General features: G+C 50.3%; 1 protein-coding gene across 2 annotated transcripts in view; it reads right to left on the bottom strand.

Moving 5' to 3' along the window:
* Positions 1-4,240, bottom strand: part of HECTD4 (HECT domain E3 ubiquitin protein ligase 4) — a 253,112-nt gene extending 248,872 nt beyond the window's left edge. For both annotated transcript variants that reach the window (XM_040346168.1, XM_040346177.1), the window contains exon 1: positions 3,836-4,240. In XM_040346168.1, the coding sequence (XP_040202102.1) occupies positions 3,836-3,985 (150 nt within the window). In that variant the 5' untranslated portion in view covers positions 3,986-4,240. The remainder of the gene's footprint in view (positions 1-3,835) is intronic.
* Between the last annotated feature and the right edge of the window lie 14,868 nt (positions 4,241-19,108).

The raw sequence follows: 19,108 nt of genomic DNA, 5'->3' as shown, positions 1-19,108 counted from the left end.
TCAGAGTCTATAGATCGGGTATATGCAATTAGCGGACCTCCAGCTGTTGCAGAACTACAAATTCCATGAGGCATAGCAAGACTCTGACAGCTACAAGCATGACACCCAGAGGCAGAGGCATGATGGGACTTGTAGTTTTGCAACAGCTGGAGGTCCGCTAATTGCATATCCCTGCTATAGATGAATAGAATGAGCGCTTCTACAGGGAGTCCTATACCCATAGATGTATATAGGTGCTCCCTATAGGTGGGCTCAGGGCCTATAAATGATAAAGCACCGCCCATAGGAGGGCTCAGGATCTATAATTGATAAGATGGGTATAGCACTCCTCATAGGAGTTTGGTACGATGGGTATAGCGCTTCATATAGGAGGGCTCAGGATCTATAAATGATAAGAGGAGTATAGCACTCTCTGTAGTAGGGCTCAGGGTGTACAGTTCTCCCTATGGGAGGGTCCATGACCTGATAGGACAGGTATAACGCTGTCTATAGGATAGCCCAGGGTTTATAGATAGTAGGATGGGGATAAATCTCTCTATCGGAGGGTATAGGATGTAAAGAATGACATATCGCTTTTCTGTAGGATGGCTCAGGGTCTATAGATATAGCACTCTCTATAGGAGGAGGTCTCAGATTACAGCCCCCGAGCCCTGCTACAGGGCCCCCTATACATCTACAGACCCCGAGCCCTCCTACAGGGCGCCCTATACATCTACAGACCCCGAGCCCTCCTACAGGGCGCCCTATACATCTACAGACCACGAGCCCTCCTACAGGGCGCCCTATACATCTACAGACCACGAGCCCTCCTACGGGGCCCCCTATACATCTACAGACCACGAGCCCTCCTACAGGGCCCCCTATACATCTACAGACCACGAGCCCTCCTACGGGGCCCCCTATACATCTACAGACCACGAGCCCTCCTACGGGGCCCCCTATACATCTACAGACCACGAGCCCTCCTACGGGGCCCCCTATACATCTACAGACCACGAGCCCTCCTACGGGGCCCCCTATACATCTACAGACCACGAGCCCTCCTACGGGGCCCCCTATACATCTACAGACCACGAGCCCTCCTACGGGGCCCCCTATACATCTACAGACCACGAGCCCTCCTACGGGGCCCCCTATACATCTACAGACCACGAGCCCTCCTACGGGGCCCCCTATACATCTACAGACCACGAGCCCTCCTACGGGGCCCCCTATACATCTACAGACCACGAGCCCTCCTACGGGGCCCCCTATACATCTACAGACCACGAGCCCTCCTACAGGGCGCACTATACATCTACAGACCCCGAGCCCTCCTACAGGGCCCCCTATACATCTACAGACCACGAGCCCTCCTACAGGGCCCCCTATACATCTACAGACCCCGAGCCCTCCTACAGGGCGCCCTATACATCTACAGACCCCGAGCCCTCCTACATGGCGCCCTATACATCTACAGACCCCGAGCCCTCCTACAGGGCGCCCTATACATCTATAGACCCTGAGCCCTCCTTAGGGTTGCCACCTGTCCGGGACTCACCCGGACAATTCGGGTTTGGAATCATGTGTCCGGGTTTCAGACTACCTGAAACCCAGACTATGGCTTCCCAGCAGGGTTGCTGGCTGCAGTTGTCTAAACTGAGTGTGCCTGTTACACTCTCTTTCACATTGCCCAAAGTTAGCACTAATCTAACAATACACATACACACAGAGAGGGCTAGATCTGCTCCTCTTCCCCCCGCCCCTACCCCTCTGTGTCTGCCCACACTTCAATCTCTGGTGCTTTTCCTCAGAAAAGGAAAGTGAGGGCCGGAAATTAAAATTCCAGCAGCCTCGGATACATCTGGATGCTGACTGCCAAGGGGTGAGTGAGCTCACCATCCATCCCTGCCTGTCACTGAAGTTTCCCCCCTTCTCTCCCCTGCCTCTGACTAAGTACCCATTAAATCAGATCAGAGTTCCCCTTTACACCACAGTTCTCAGTGTTCTCCCTTACATCAAAGTCTCCCCTTACAGTGTAAGGGAATTATGTGTATTAATATGTAAAAGGGGAATTAAGCAGATTTAGATGTAAAGTCGTTTTAGTTCGCATGTGTTGCGCTATATACGTTTTTCACTCACTAAAGAGGGACTCTTGTTATTAAAGCGGGAGTTCACCCATTTATTGAATTTTTCCTCTTTTCCCCTTAGATTCCTGCTCGTTTGTTCTAGGGGAATCGGCTATTTGTTTTAAAATATGATCCGTACTTACCCGTTTTCGAGATGCATCTTCTTCCGTCGCTTCCGGGTATGGGTCTTCCGGAGCGGGCGTTCCTTCTTGATTGACAGTCTAACGAGAGGCTTCCGACGGTCGCATCCATCGCGTCACTCGTAGCCGAAAGAAGCCGAACGTCGGTGCGGCTCTATACTGCGCATGCGCACCTACGTTCGGCTTCTTTCGGAAAATCGTAACGCGATGGATGCGACCGTCGGAAGCCTCTCGGAAGACTGTCAATCAAGAAGGAACGCCCAGTCCTGCAGCCCATACCCGGAAGCGGCGGAGAAGATGCATCTCGTAAACGGTAAGTACGGATCATATTTTAAAACAACTAGCCGATTCCCCTAGACAAAACGAGCAGGAATCTAAGGGGAAAATGTGTTCTCTAAGGGTGAACCTCCGCTTTAACTTCATATGATTAGAAATGTTATTCAATAGCAAAATATTATAATATATATACACACACACACACACACTTGACCCCAAGCCCTCCTATGGGGGCGGGCCCTATACATCTATAAACCCCGAGCCCTCCTATGGGGGCCCCCTATACATCTATAGACCCCCGAGCCCTCCTATGGAGAGTCCTATACATCTATAGACCCCCGAGCCCTCCTATGGAGAGTCCTATACATCTATAGACCCCAGAGCCCTCCTATGGGGGCCCCCTATACATCTATAGACCCCCGAGCCCTCCTATGGGGGCCCCCTATACATCTATAGACCCCCGAGCCCTCCTATGGGGGCCCCCTATACATCTATAGACCCCCGAGCCCTCCTATGGAGAGTCCTATACATCTATAGACCCCCGAGCCCTCCTATGGAGAGTCCTATACATCTATAGACCCCTGAGCCCTCCTATGGGGGCCCCCTATACATCTATAGACCCCCGAGCCCTCCTATGGAGAGTCCTATACATCTATAGACCCCCGAGCCCTCCTATGGGGGCCCCTATAAATCTATAGACCCCCGAGCCCTCCTATGGGGGCCCCTATAAATCTATAGACCCTGAGCCCTCCTATGGGGGCCCCTATAAATCTATAGACCCTGAGCCCTCCTATGGGGGCCCCTATACATCTACAGACCCTGAGCCCTCCTATGGGGGCCCCTATACATCTACAGACCACGAGCCCTCCTACGGGGCCCCCTATACATCTACAGACCACGAGCCCTCCTACGGGGCCCCCTATACATCTACAGACCCTGAGCCCTCCTATGGGGAAACCCTATACATCTATAGACCCTGAGCCCTCCTATGGGGGCCCCTATACATCTACAGACCCTGAGCCCTCCTATGGGGAAACCCTATACATCTATAGACCCTGAGCCCTCCTATGGGGGCCCCTATACATCTATAAACCCTGAGCCCTCCTATGGGGAAACCCTATACATTTATAGACCCTGAGCCCTCCTATGGGAAAACCCTATACATCTATAGACCCCCCAGCCATCCTATGGGGGCCCCTATACATCTACAGACCCTGAGCCCAGCACATGATGACAGTATACTCCATAGTAGCAGCCATCCGGTGTCTCAGTAGCCCAGGCCGGTGACATGCCCCCCGGTGTCCTCCTTACCTCCAGGTCGGTGTCTCCGTTCTCGGTGACTCCTATCTCGCTGGGTAGTTCGGCCAGGTCGGTGACCCGGATGAGTCCATCGTGCAGGAAGATGGTCTCCTCTTTGACAGACAGCCATTGAGCGGAATCCCCGGCCGTCAGTGAGCCCATGTCTTGTTATTCCGTGCTGTCAGTCAGCTCCGGCCGCTCCCTCATGCCCAGCTCCTCACCCGGTGACCCCTCACATATCACACATACACCGAGGAACAGGTCTGCCCTCCTCCACTCTCCCTGCCCATGTAAGCCCCAGCCTGACGGGCACAGAACGGGCACAATCCCACAATGCCCCGCTGATCGGGATCTCGGCACCAGTACTGAACTGTCAGCAAGACGCCATATTGGCTGGAGGAGCGATCCCGGCGTGCTTTGCGCTGCCTGGGAGAGATGTGCCCGGGTGGAGAGGGGGATCGCACGTCCATACACTGTGCCGATCACTGTCGGCCTATCACTGACATGAGACCATACTGGGCTCTTGGTTTTGTTTGGTGGAGGAGATAAAACTGCTCTACACACTACAGGCTAATATAGATTGGAATCATTAAATCCTCCTATGTATGCTGGAGCATGGAGCTGCCAGAGACATTCAGCATAACACACATGTAATGGTGCACATTAGTCGTGAGCAGCGCCTTACATTGTACGCATATGCTACTGTACGCAAATAGAAGCGCAAACCTGCGTACGCCTTCCTTCACCCATTCATGTCTATAGGTGGCTGTATGCATCTCCAGGGCATCCCGGGCACCTGCAATACACCACGTCTTTATGCTGTATGTACAATTGTTCCATGTGCCACGCAGACGGTAACCACAGACCAGTGTAAGCCAGCAACGGTGTTCATGATTGTCGCCACACCAGTTCAGTGTCACCAGACCAGCGTAAGCCATCAACAGTGTTCCTGATCACCACCACACCGGTGTAAGCCACCAACAGTGTTCCTGATCACCACCACACCAGTACAACGTCACCAGACCAGTGTAAGCCACCAACAGCTCTCCTGATCACCACCACACCAGTACAACGTCACCAGACCAGTGTAAGCCATTGACAGTGTCCCTGATCACCACCACACAAGTACAGTGTCACCAGACCAGTGTAAGCCATCAACAGTGTCCCTGATCACCACCACACCAGTACAACGTCACCAGACCAGTGTAAGCCACCAACAGCGTTCCTGACCACCACCACACTAGTACAGTGTCACCAGACCAGTGTAAGCCACCAACAGCGTTCCTGATCACCACCACACCAGTACAACAGCACCAGACCAGTGTAAGCCACCAACAGCGTTCCTGGTCACCACCACACCAGTACAGTGTCACCAGACCAGTGTAAGCCATAAACAGTGTCCCTGATCACCACCACACTAGTACAGTGTCACCAGACCAGTGTAAGCCACCAACAGCGTTCCTGATCACCACCACACCAGTACAACAGCACCAGACCAGTGTAAGCCACCAACAGCGTTCCTGGTCACCACCACACCAGTACAGTGTCACCAGACCAGTGTAAGCCATAAACAGTGTCCCTGATCACCACCACACTAGTACAGTGTCACCAGACCAGTGTAAGCCACCAACAGCGTTCCTGATCACCACCACACCAGTACAACAGCACCAGACCAGTGTAAGCCACCAACAGCGTTCCTGGTCACCACCACACCAGTACAGTGTCACCAGACCAGTGTAAGCCATAAACAGTGTCCCTGATCACCACCACACTAGTACAGTGTCACCAGACCAGTGTAAGCCACCAACAGCGTTCCTGATCACCACCACACCAGTACAACAGCACCAGACCAGTGTAAGCCACCAACAGCGTTCCTGGTCACCACCACACCAGTACAGTGTCACCAGACCAGTGTAAGCCATAAACAGTGTCCCTGATCACCACCACACTAGTACAGTGTCACCAGACCAGTGTAAGCCATAAACAGTGTCCCTGATCACCAGCACAGTGTCACCAGACCAGTGTAAGCCATCAACAGTGTCCCTGATCACCACCACACCAGCACAGTGTCACCAGGCCAGTGTAAGCCATAAACAGTGTCCCTGATCACCACCAAACTAGTACAGTGTCACCAGACCAGTGTAAGCCACCAACAGCGTTCCTGATCACCACCACACCAGTACAGTGTCACCAGACCAGTGTAAGCCACCATCAGCGTTCCTGATCACCACCACACTAGTACGGTGTCACCAGACCAGTGTAAGCCATCAACAGTGTCCCTGCTCACCACCACACTAGTACAGTGTCACCAGACCAGTGTAAGCCACCAACAGCGTTCCTGATCACCACCACACTAGTACAGTGTCACCAGACCAGTGTAAGCCACCAACAGCGTTCCTGATCACCACCACACAAGTACAGTGTCACCAGACCAGTGTAAGCCATAAACAGTGTCCCTGATCACCACCACACCAGTACAGTGTCACCAGACCAATGTAAGCTATCAACAGTGTCACTGATCACCACCACACCAGTACAGTGTCACTAGAGCCATTGAAACCATCAACAGTCTCCCTAATCACCACCACACCAGTACAGTGTCACTAGACCAGTGTAAGCCATCAACAGTATTCCTGATTACCACCCCAAATTAGTGTAAGTCTTCAACAATGTCCCTGATCATCACCACACCAGTACAGTGTCACTAGAGCTATTGTAACCATCAACAGTGTTCCTGATCACCACCATACCCAATGCTGTATCCTGGCCTAGGCCAACAAGGCCCAGGCCTAGGGCAGCACTTTGCAGGGGGCCAGCACAGAAAGAGTCCCCGCCGCCTTGTGCTACACTGTTAGTGTAGCGCCAGTCTAATGGGGCGGACTGGGCAGAGAGACAAATTAGTCTAGCGCCCCCATAAAGCGGGCGGCATTCTGCACCGGGGGGGGCGGGGAGTGGTGCTTCTAATTTTGACTGTCCTATCAGCCAGGACCACAAACCTTCCTCAATGTTCTATGGGCCAGATTTACATAGAACTGCGGCGGCGTAATGTATCTAATTTACGTTACGCCGCCGGCGCAAGCCCGCCTAATTCAAATGATCCGGTTAGGGGGCGTGGATTATTTAAATTAGGCGCGTTCCCGCGCCGAACATACTGCGCATGCGCCGTCCCTAAAATTTCCTGACGTGCATTGCGGTAAATGACGTCGCAAGGACGTCATTGGTTTCGACGTGAACGTAAATGGCGTCCAGCACCATTCACGGACGACTTACGCAAACAACGTAAAATTTTAAAATTGCGACGCGGGAACGACGGCCATACTTAACATTGGATACGCCACCTAGTGGGCATGTTTATCTTTACGCAGCATATCTCTTACGGAAACGGCGTAAATTTACTGCGACGGGCAAGCGTACGTTCGTGAATCGGCGTAACGACTCATTTGCATATTCTAAGCCGATCGCAATGGAAGCGCCACCTAGCGGCCAGCGTAAATATTGCACCCTAAGATACGACGGCGCAGGCCGTCGTATCTTAGGCATGTTTAAGTGTATCTCAGTTTGAGCGTATCTACTGATACGCCGGCGTAACTCTTTGTGAATCTGGCCCACTGTATTTTCTGCTGCACCATTGGCATGGTTATATCTTCTAATTCCTCTCCATAAAATTATCAGAAATTTGTGCTTAACCACTTACCCCCCGGACCATATTGCTGCCCAAAGACCAGAGTACTTTTTGCGATTCGGGACTGCGTCGCTTTAACAGACAATTGCGCGGTCGTGCGACGTGGCTCCCAAACAAAATTGGCGTCCTTTTTTTCCCACAAATAGAGCTTTCTTTTGGTGGTATTTGATCACCTCTGTGGTTTTTATTTTTTGCGCTATAAACAAAAATAGAGCGACAATTTTTAAAAAAATGAATATTTTTTACTTTTTGCCATATATATTCCCCAAAAATATATAAAAAAAACATTTTTTTTCTCAGTTTAGGCCGATACGTATTCTTCTACCTATTTTTCGTAAAAAAAAATCGCAATAAACGTTTATGATTGGTTTGCGCAAAAGTTATAGCGTTTACAAAATAGGGGGTATTTTTATGTCATTTTTATTAATATTTTTTTTTTACTAGTAATGGCGGCGATCAGCGATTTTTTTTCGGTATTGCGACATTATGGCGGACACTTCTGACACATTTTTGGGACCATTGGCATTTTTATAGCGATCAGTGCTATAAAAATGCATTGGATTATTATAAAAATGCCACTGGCAGTGAAGGGGTTAACACTAGGGGGCGGGGAAGGGGTTAAGTATGCCTGGGTGTGTTCTTACTGTGGGGGGGGGGGTGGCCTCACTAGGGGAAACACTGATCCTCTGTTCATACATTGTATGAACAGAAGATCAGCATTTCCCCTGCTGACAGGACCGGGAGCTGTGTGTTTACACACACAGCTCCCGGTCCCCGCTCTGTAACGAGCGATCGCGTGTGCCCGGCGGCGATCGCGCCCGCCGGGCACACGCACGGGAGTCGGGGGCGAGCAAGTGGCGCGCGCGCCCCTAGTGGCGGCTGAAAGAGCCGACGTAGAATGACGTGCTCTCGCCCAGGAGAGCCAGCTTGCCGACGTAGAACGGCAGTGCGCGGTCGGCAAGCAGTTAAAGTGGAACTATAGGCAACACTTATTTTTTTCATTTTGGAGTGAAAGTTAGGGTGGGTTATAGCCCCGGTCAGTTTATTTTTGTCCCATCCCAGTCCCATTGCAGAGATTTCCCTTCACTTCCTGCCCCATAGCCAAACAGCAAGTCAGAGGAAATCTATGCAAATTAAGGGACACCATTGCCCCCCCCCCCCCCAGGCCCTCAGAACTAGTGTCCCCACTCTAAATTTGCAGGGCGGGTCTTAAACAGCAAGGGGTGTGGCCTTGACAGGAAGGGGTTGGTCAAATTTAAATTAGAGTTTAGTCAGGCCTAGGGCAGCACAAAACCTAAATACACTACTGACCATACCAGTACAGTGTCACCAGACCTGAGAAATCTTTCAGCCGTGTTCCTAATCACTGCCACACCAGTGACAATGTCACCAGACCAGTGCAGCCAGCAACAGTGTTCCTGATCACTAGCCACACCAGTGACAGTGTCACTAGAGCCAGTGCTGCCATCAACAGTGCTCTTGATCATCACCACATCAGTATAGTGTAAGCAGAGTCAGTGCAGCCAGCAACAGTGTTCCTGATCACTTCCACACCAGTACAGTGTTGCCTCTGCTTGCCACCTAGTCTGTTTATTGACCATGTTTCTGCCTGCATCAATATGTTTCCTGTTTGCTGACCAATTCTCTCTAGCCCATCTGCCCTTCATCTATTCTATCAGAATGCATGTGCTTCCACTGTGGGGCCTCTTATAAGTTAGAGGTAGGAACTACAGGTAACAGGGTTGCCGGGGCCTGAAGCTTACACGTGTATTTGCAAATGTGTGCAGACTAAACCCCTGTTTTTAAACGCATACTGTTAGGTTAATTTGGTTGGTCGCAGGCTGGTCGGTAAGTAGAGCTTGGACTTTTCCTTTGGCTTTTTGTGACATGTGTTGCTCCTCGCTGCATAGGCCAGTTATAGGTGAGGGCAGTGGCTAACTTTTTGTATGCTGACCACATCTCTGCCTGCCACCTGAACAGACCCAGCTGCATGTCCCACTGACTACATTTCTGTGAGACCCCAGTCCCTGCCTTCCCCTGCAGATATCTGCACTCCTGGAATCTGTTTACCCTTTCTTCAGCCTTCTGTACTTCTTGGCCAGTGAATGTGGCAATCCTGGGGCAGCCACTTACCAGTAGGTTAGGCTTTCTTGGCTTAAAGCATAGCAAAAAAAAATCTTCCTCAGTTTAGGCCAATATGTATTCTTGTTTTTGGTTAAAAAAAAATCCCAATTAGCGTATATTAATTGGTTTGCACAAAAGTTATCGCGTCTACAAAATAGGGGTTCGATTTATGTCCTTTTTTTTATTATTATATTTTGTTTACTAGTAATGGCGGTGACCTGTAATTTTTAGCGGGACTGCGACATTTTGGCAGAAAGATCGAACACTTTTGACACTTTTTTGGGACCAGTGAAATTTACACAGCGATCAGTGCTATAAAAATGCACTGATTACTGTATAAATGACACTGGCAGGGAAGGGGTTAACATTAAGGGCAATCAAAGGGTTACATTTTCCCTAGGGAGGTTTCTGACTGTGGGGGGAGTGGACTGACTGGGAGTAGAGAGAGATTGCTGTTCCTAATCACAGAACAGGGATTGTGTTTGTTTACACTGGCAGATGCCTGTTCTGGCTCTCTGTGAAGTGATCCTTGAAGGCAGGCAGACTCACTGATTGGTTCTCCCGCTTGCAAATGGGCACGCACACGTGCGCCCACAGATTGCTGTGTACGCGCCCGGCATACTATGCCAGTGATTCGTGCAGAAGAGCCAACCTACCGCAGTACAACTGCGGTGGCTGGACGGGAAGTGGTTAAGGGGGTGTGGTAAGGGTGTGTCCTATGCTTACATACTTTTGCTAATAGGTGTACCTCAGTCCCAACTCAAAAAGTTGGGAGGTATGCTTAAAGAAACTGGGACTGCTACATGTGACACTACACTAAGCTATATTGCCTGACCACTCAAGCAGAGATGACCATTTGCTTTGATACAATGTTGCTTGATTTTTGTGATACACAAGATACAACGACCAGTACTTAATCAGTCCAAACACTGAAAAAGTGTGTATATCGCCATACTCAGGAGGAGTAGCAGAATGTGTTGTGTTGTGTAAGGCCTCATTCAGACAGGCACCCCAAGGTATTTTTTTAAGATGCATGGTGAGTCTTTTTTAGATTTTTCTGCCACAAGTCTTTGGGCAATGAGGAAAATAAATGAAAATGTATTTTTTTACACAAAGTTGTCAAATTAATATGATATTTCTCACATATAACATGGACACACGTAGAATTGGGTCTCATTCACACTGTCAGGTCACCTGAGGGGAAAGATGCACACTGTTGGGGTCAGGAGTAGGGATGAGCCTAACACCCCCGGTTCGGTTCACATCAGAACCTGAAAACGGACCGAAAGTTTGCGCGAACTTTATAACCCCGTTAAAATCTCTGGGACTCTAATGTTCGAAATCAAAAGTGCTAATTTTAAAGGCTAATATGCAAGTTATTGTCCTAAAAAGGGTTTGGGGACCCGGGTCTTGCCCCAGGGGACATGTATCAATGCAAAAATAATATTTAAAAACTGAAGTTTTTTCGGGAGAAGTGATTTTAATGATGCTTAAAGTGAAAAAAAAAAAAGTGAAATATTCCTTTAAATATCGTACCTGGGGGGTGTCTATAGTATGCCTGTGAAGTGGAAAGTGTTTCCCATGTTTAGAACTGTCCCTGCACAAAATGAAATATCTAAAGGAAAAAATGTAATTAAAAACTGCTTGCGGCTTTAATGTAATGTCTGGTCCCGGTAATATGGATGAAAATCATTGAGAGAAATGGCATGGGTACCTCCCAGCCCATTACCAGTCCCTTTAGGTCTTGTATGGATATTAAGGGGAACCCCGCACCGAATTAAAAAAGGAAAGGCGTGGGGCCCCCAGGCCCTATATACTCTGAACAGCAGTATACAGGCGGTGCAAATAAGACAGGGACTGTAGGTTTGTTGTTAAGTAGAATCTGTTTGTTATTTTGAACTGGTACATTTTTAAAGTGTAGCTCCAGCCAAAACAAAATATTTTTAAGCTTTTTGGAAAACATAGGGAAGAGTTATCACCCCTCTAACATTTGTTTAGCTGTCTGTGCACCTGTTCAGAAAATTTCACCTCACTTTCTGTCCCAATGACAAATGTTTTTTGAAGATTTGGGGGTTTTAGTGAAACAAGGATTGGTGATAAAGCATCAGTGGAGAGGAGACACCTTTTTCCCATATTAACTCTTACAGGAGAGAATTTCCCTTGCTAGGGGTAGATTTCCTCTCACTTCCTGTTGTCTCCTTCCATTTGCAAGTAGGAGTTGTTTGTAAGTTGGATGTTTGAAAGTAGGGGTCTGCCGTATATACTCTGCAGAAATTTGTCCCTTAGGTGTTGGTGTTGCCACAACACTGTAGCCCTCACAGTTACTCTTGGTGGGCACTGGAACGCCCTGCTGTGAACTATTATATCAAAAATTGTAATTACATGCCATTGTTAAACAGTGGTAGAAAAATTGGGCCTTTGGTGGTGGTGTTGGTGCCACAACACTGTAAGTCCTCACAGTTACTCTTAGTGGGCGCTGGAACGGGCCCTGCTGTGAAATATTAGATCAATAATTGTAATTACATGCCCCTGTTGAACAGGGGAAGAAAAATTGGCCCTTAGTCACTGGTGCCACAACACTGCAACCCCTCACAGATACTCTAGTTAGAGCGCAGGAATGAGTCCTGCTGCAAAGTACTGCATCAAAAATTGTAATTACACGCCCCTGTTAAACAGGGGCTGAAAAATTGCGCCTTAGGCACTGGTGCTGGTGCCACAACACTGCAACCCCTCACAGATACTCTAGTTGGAGTGCAGGAATGAGCCTGCTGCAAAGTATTGCATCAAAAATTGTAATTACAAGCCCCTGTTAAACAGGGGCTTAAAAATTGTGCCTTAGCCACTGGTTGCGGTGCCACAAAACTGCAACCCCTCACAGATATTCTAGTTGGAGCGCAGGAATGAGCCCTGCTGCAAAGTATTACATCAAAAATTGTAATTACACACCCCAGTTAAACAGGGGCTGGAAAATTGGGCCTTAGGCACCAGTGCTGGTGCCACAACACTGCAACCCCTCACAGAAACTCTAGTTGGAGTGCAGGAATGAGCCCTGCTGCAAAGTATTGCATCAAAAATTGTAATTACACGCCCCAGTTAAACAGGGGCTGGAAAATTGGGCCTTAGGCACCAGTGCTGGTGCCACAACACTGCAACCCCTCACAGAAACTTTAGTTGGAGTGCAGGAATGAGCTCTGCTGCAAAGTATTGCATCAAAAATTGTAATTACACGCCCCTGTTAAACAGGGGCTGAAAAATTGGGCCTTAGCCGCTGGTGGCGAGGCCCAGAACCAAAAATGTTCTTACAAGCTATCAGCATGATCATTGAGGAGGAAGAGTATAGTCACTCAGCATAACAGGATAGTCACTCAGCATCAGCATAGGCAGTCTTGAAGGGATTTGACATTTCCAAAAAAATTATTCGGTTACATCAGCATCAGGTGCTTAGTAGCTGGTGGTGATCCAAGACTGATTAATTTTTATGAAGGTCAGTCGATCGACCGAGTCAGTGGACAGGCGCACCCTGTGATCGGTTACAAAGCCTCCAGCAGCACTGAATGTGCGTTCCAAAAGAACGGTGGATGCAGGACAGGCCAGTAGCTCCATCCTCAACACCCAGTAACCCAGAGGATTTTCAGTGGGAAAGGTGTCCAAGTCTGATATTGCCTCTAGGTATTCCTGCACCATGTAAAACAGACGCTGGCGATGGTTGCTGGAACTGATCATACCTTGGGGCTGCGGACTTAAAAATTGTCTAAACGCTTTGGTCAGACGGCCACCTTCTCCACCGATCCTTCTTTGACTGACCGAAGCCTCAGAAACACGTTGTCCAGGACCAGGAATTTTTAACCTCCCAGTCTCTGGGAACATGTTGCACAGACCTTTCTGCAAGGCCTCCCGATGATGTTTCATCCTCTGCTCCCTCAAGATAAGGTACGCAACCTTACCCTTGTAACGTGGATCAAGGAGGGTTGCCAGCCAGTAATGATCCCTCTCTTTGATAGCACGAATACAAGGATCCTTCCGCAGGCATTGCAGGATCAGGGAGGCCATACATCGTAGGTTTGCTGAGGCATTCGGTCCGGAGTCCTCTGGATCACTGAGGACCACATGATCCACAGCCACCTCCTCCCAGCCAGGTACAAGTCTACGTGTTTCTTGGGACTGTAATTGATCCCTTGAAAACTGCTGCTGATGCTAGGCTCCACCTCCATGCTGACACAATCCTCCTTCTTGTCCTCTTCCTGTGTGATAGGCGGGCAAGCAGGAACACTGTTTGGATAAAGGGGGCTTTGAGAGGTAAGGAAGTCCTCCTCTTCCTCCCTCTGTTCTGCCTCAAGTGCCCTGTCCATTATTCCACGCAGCGTGTGCTCCAGTGGACAAGAGGGACAGTGTCACTGATGCATGCATCCTCGTGGCCTCCTCAAATGGTTACAGGACAGTGCATGCATCCCTGATCATGGCCCACTGGCATGGGGAAAAAACCAAGCTCCCCTGACCCTGTCCTGGTGCCATATTGGCACGGATACTCATTGATGGCCCTCTGCTGCATGTGCAGCCGCTGCAGCATGGCCAACGTAGAGTTTCACCTGGTGGGCATGTCACAAATTAGGCGGTTCTTGGGCAGGTTGTATTCCTTTTGGAGGTCAGCCAGCCGAGCACTGGCATTATTTGACCGGCGGAAATGCACACAGAGTTTCATGGCCTGCTTCAGGACATCCTGTAAGCCCGGGTACCTGCCCAAGAACCGCTGCACCACCAAGTTAGGGACATGAGCTAAACAGGGCACATGGGTCAGTTGTCCCTGTCAGAGGGCAGAAAAGAGGTTGGTGCCATTGTCACAAACCACCATTCCTGGTTTAAGCTGGCGTGGCGTCAACCACCTCTGAGCCTGCCCCTGCAGAGCTGACAGAACCTCTGCCCCAGTGTGGCTCCTGTCCCCCAAGCACACCAGCTCAAGCACCGCATGGCATCTTTTTGCCTGCGTACTTGCGTAGCCTCTTGAACGCCTACGGAGCACCGCTGGCTCCGAGGACAAAGCACAGGAAAAGGCCATGAAGGAAGAAGAAGAGGAGGGGGTGGAGGAGAGAGGTGTGTTAGACTCACCAGTAGTAGCATTTTGGAGGCGTGGTGGCAGAACAACCTCCAACACTACTGTACATTGTTCTGCATTCTTCCCAGCTGCCAGCAGAGTCACCCAATGCACCGTGAAAGATAGGTAACGTCCCTGTCCATGCCTGCTGGACCGTCAGCAGTAATATGCACCTTACCGTTGATTCCAGCTGATGAGGAGCAAGGAGAGGTCCGCTTTGTTCTTTGGTGTGGGTCTTTTAGGTACGCTTGCCAACGAACTACATAGCAGGTCGACATATGTCTGGTCAAGTATGTGGTGCCCAAGCGGGTGATGTTTTGGCCATGCGAGATACACTTGAGACATATGTTGCAAATAGCAGCGGTGCGATCTGATGCACTCGTCTCAAAAAAGGCCCACACCAAAGAACTTTTGGAATAACGCAGAGAGATAGCAGCGCCCTGAACATGCAGAGCTCTGTGGTGTGATGCAGTTGGTGTGCTGCCCTTAAGCTGGCCCCTGGAGGGCATCCTGCCTCGTTGGAGATGTGCCTTCTCCTCTCTCCTATCAGGCACCCACGTGGAGTCCGTGACCTCATCATCCCCTTCCTCCTCATCACTGGAGCAAACCAGGCAGTATGCTGCAGCTGGGGGAACATGACTGTCAGATTGCTGTCCTTCTTGGGCACCCCTTCTCTCTGGGCTCACGTTACTGCCTTTCTCTAGCTGGGTACCATCATCGGAGCCTTCAAAACGCTGCGCATGCTCCTGCAGCATGTACCCAACACTGTGGTCAAACAGTTCGGGGGACTCCTCAAGAGGACATGGTGGGGCTAGGAAAGGAGTGACTGATGCCATTGAGCAGAGGGAAGACACCGCGTTGGCAGAGCCTTTGCCAGGCAAAGTACCCTGAGCCTGGGTGAGAGAGGATGAGGACAGCTTGGTCATCCACTCTACCAAGTCTTCGGCATGTTGCAGCTCAACACGGCCAGCTGCCGAAAAAAGGACAAGCGTGTCCCAGGGCCACGTGCTGATGAGGATGCACCGTGTCCAGGACCAGCACTGTTGCCTCTAGATGCAGAGCCTGCTTGCCCTCTTTTATCGGCTTGTGACTGTCTGCCTCTCCTTGTTGTCCTTCCAGACATACTAATGGGAGATGTAGCTACACAAAGCTCGGATATACTGTATATATATATATACTGATTATACTGCAACTAGCAGAATCAACTGCCTGCCTGTAGTATTATTAGTAAGAGAACACCAGCAATTGTCTTCAGTTAGCTTTAGGTGCACACTGTGCAGAGGACACAGTACACTAACTGAAAATACTTGCAGCTCCCTGCCTGAGGTATTCGTATGAGAACACCAGCAATTGTATTCAGTTAGCCTTAGGTGCACACTGTGCAGAGGACACAGTACACTAGCTGAAAATACTTGCAGCTCCCTGCCTGTGGTATTCGTATGAGAACACCAGCAATTGTCTTCAGTTATTTTTTTTTTTTTATCTAAGTGTATTTTGTGCGTGTACTCGAGAGAGGAGCCGGACTGCAGGAGTTGGGAGTAGGCAGGCCTCCCCCAGAGGCAGTCTGCCACCTTTCTCCATGGTGGGTGTGTGAGGGGATCCTCCCACACAGCCCGCCCTACCTGCTCCGCTTTGAAGCCCAACGGGGCAGAGGGACTCCCTATAAGGGAGTGAGAGGATTAGCCCGCTCAACCAGCCCTGTTAGTCCTTCGCCTCTCTTTTTAGAGACCGCGTGGTCAAAGTGCGTGTGTGTTAACCCAATTTCGAGTGCGTGTGTAGGTGTGGTGGTTTTTGTGGGAGGGGGGTGGGCGTACTAAGCGCAGGCTTACCTCGCATAGCACACCCACCGGGAGCCGGGCTGAGACCACCAAACTCAATTCACATGTAGCCGAGACCGGGAACCGAACCCCTAGCTGCAGAGGTGAATGGCTTGTCAGCGCAGTGCCAATCGCGTTGAGCCACCGCAGCTCCACAATTGTCTTCAGTTAGCTTTAGTTGCACACTGTGCAAAGGACACAGTGCACTAAGTGAAAATACTTGCAGCTCCCTGTGTCAGAACCTGTACTCACCGAGACCGAGATGCTGAGGGCGGCTCACCTTTGCGACCCTGTGCAGACCACTCCCTGGAGTTGGGACAGAGGAGGGACGGCACAAGGAGGCACCGGCGCCGGGAGCTGGCAGGAAGACTTGGTGCAGCTGACAGAAGCAGGGCAGGTGCAGAAGACTGGAGACAAGCGTTGGTCAGGCAGGAACTGGTAGGTGAGTCTGGTAGGGTCCACAGGAGATGAGGACAAATCCGAGTCACAAGCCGAGGGTCAAGGGCAGGAGAGTTCAGAGGGAGTCCATGAGAGCAAGCCAAGGTCAAGGGGCAGGAGATAACAGCAATCCAGGTAACGTTAGCCAAAGGGTCAGAGGTTCCAGGTGAGAGGAGAGTCGTCAGGAATTCCGGGTCAAAACAGGCAGGTACGGCAACAGGTAAACACATAGGAGCTGAAGACAAACCAGCAACCTGTTCAGGGAAGGCTGCTGGTTTAAATAGGAATGTCCGGCCTCTGATTGGCCCCAGGGTTGCCGCATACGTGCACGTGCGCGCTTCCACGCACACGGCGCGCTGCCGTACCGCGCATGCGTGCGCGCAAACCACGCACAGGCATGCGCCGAAATGTCATTCTACTGGGCATGTGCGGGAATCTGTCAGAGATGGAGCTAGTACCCTGACAGTGCCCCCCCCCAAGGGGCGGACTCCGGACGCCCAAACTGGTCATTAACTCCGGGTGTTCCAGGTGAAAGGCCCGAATCAGGCGAGGGGCATGGAGATTCCGGGAAGGCTCCCAAGAGTTATCTTCAGGGGGATATCCCTTCCACTTTATAAGGTATTGCAACTGCCTTCCTCTTTTCCTGCAGCTCAAGATAGCCTCCACCTCAAACTCTTTTTCACCCTCAATCTCCACTGGTGGAGGTGGCAGTTCTTCTCTACCGTTGAAGGGGTCAGACACAACGGGCTTAAGCAGAGAGGCGTGAAACACAGGGTGGATCTTGTAGGACCTGGGTAAAGCCAACTCAAAAGCTACTGGGTTGATTTCTCGCCTGATCTCAAATGGCCCGATGAACCTTGGACCCAGCTTCCGAGAGGGAATAGGTAACTTGAGGTTGATGGCGGATAGCCAGACCTTCTCACCCACTTTGAAGACAGGGCAATCCTTCCTCCCCTTGTCATGGAACCTCTTATAGTCCTGCTGAGCTTGCTGCATGCTTTCCTGTAACTTCTGAAAGTTTTGCTGGATGCAGGTCACACGTTCCTGGACCGCTGGCACAGATGTTTCCGGGATGGAGTCCGGCAAAAAGGAAGGGTGGAAACCGAAGTTAGCCCAGAACGGGGTTTGGTTTGTGGAAGAATGTATGGAATTATTGTAAGCGAACTCGGCTGTAGATAACAAGGAGGACCAATCGTCTTGGGAGACTGAGCAAAAGCATCGTAGATACTGTTCTAGCGTTTGATTAGTGCGCTCTGTCTGGCCATTACTTTGAGGGTGATAGGCCGAGGACAGACAGATCTTCACTTCCAAAGCTCTGCAAAGTTCCTTCCAAAATTTGGATGTGAATTGAGTACCTCTGTCAGATACTATGCTTTTGGGCACTCCATGGAGCTTGATAATCTCTTTAAAAAAGATTTTGGCTGTGTCTGCCGCGGAGGGCGTACCCACCATGGGCAAAAAATGCGCCATCTTGGACAGACGGTCCACCACGACTAGGATCGTGGTAAACCCGGCTGAAGGAGGCAAATCGACAATAAAGTCCATGGAGATGTCAATCCAGGGCCGTTCTGGGATAGGAAGGGGTTTCAGCAGCCCCCAGGTCTTCGTGTTTGGCCCCTTACTCCGCTGGCAGCGAATGCAGGAAGAGACATAATCCTTGCAGTCGGACCTCCATTTAGGCCACCAGAAGGAGCGAGAGATCAGTTCGGAAGTTTTACGGGTACCAAAATGGCCAGCCAATTTACGATCATGGAAGGTGCTGAGGATTAACTGTCTTGCCTCTGTTGGAACAAAAATCTTCCCACGAGACCACAGCAGGTCGTCCTTTTTCTCCAAGGAGGAAACCTCATGATCAGGGCACCGTTGGCATGCGGTCTTTAGAGCAGTCAACAAATCTGTTTGAGGGAGAAGCAAAAAATTTTGAGGTGACAGGATCGTGCTGGGCTCGGAAGTATCGGGCGTCTCTGGAAACATCCTGGAGAGGGCATCAGCTTTTCCATTTTTTGCGCCAGGACGATAGGTAATATGGAAATTGAAGCGAGCAAAAAAAAAAGCCCAACGGGCTTGTCTGGGCCTAAGGCGTTTTGCAGACCGTAAGTATTCCAGGTTCCTGTGGTCAGTGAAAATTATAATGG

The sequence above is a fragment of the Rana temporaria genome, chromosome 1 (genome assembly GCF_905171775.1).
Source record: "Rana temporaria chromosome 1, aRanTem1.1, whole genome shotgun sequence".
NCBI lineage: Eukaryota > Metazoa > Chordata > Amphibia > Anura > Ranidae > Rana > Rana temporaria.
This window is presented reverse-complemented; position numbering and strand designations above follow the sequence as displayed.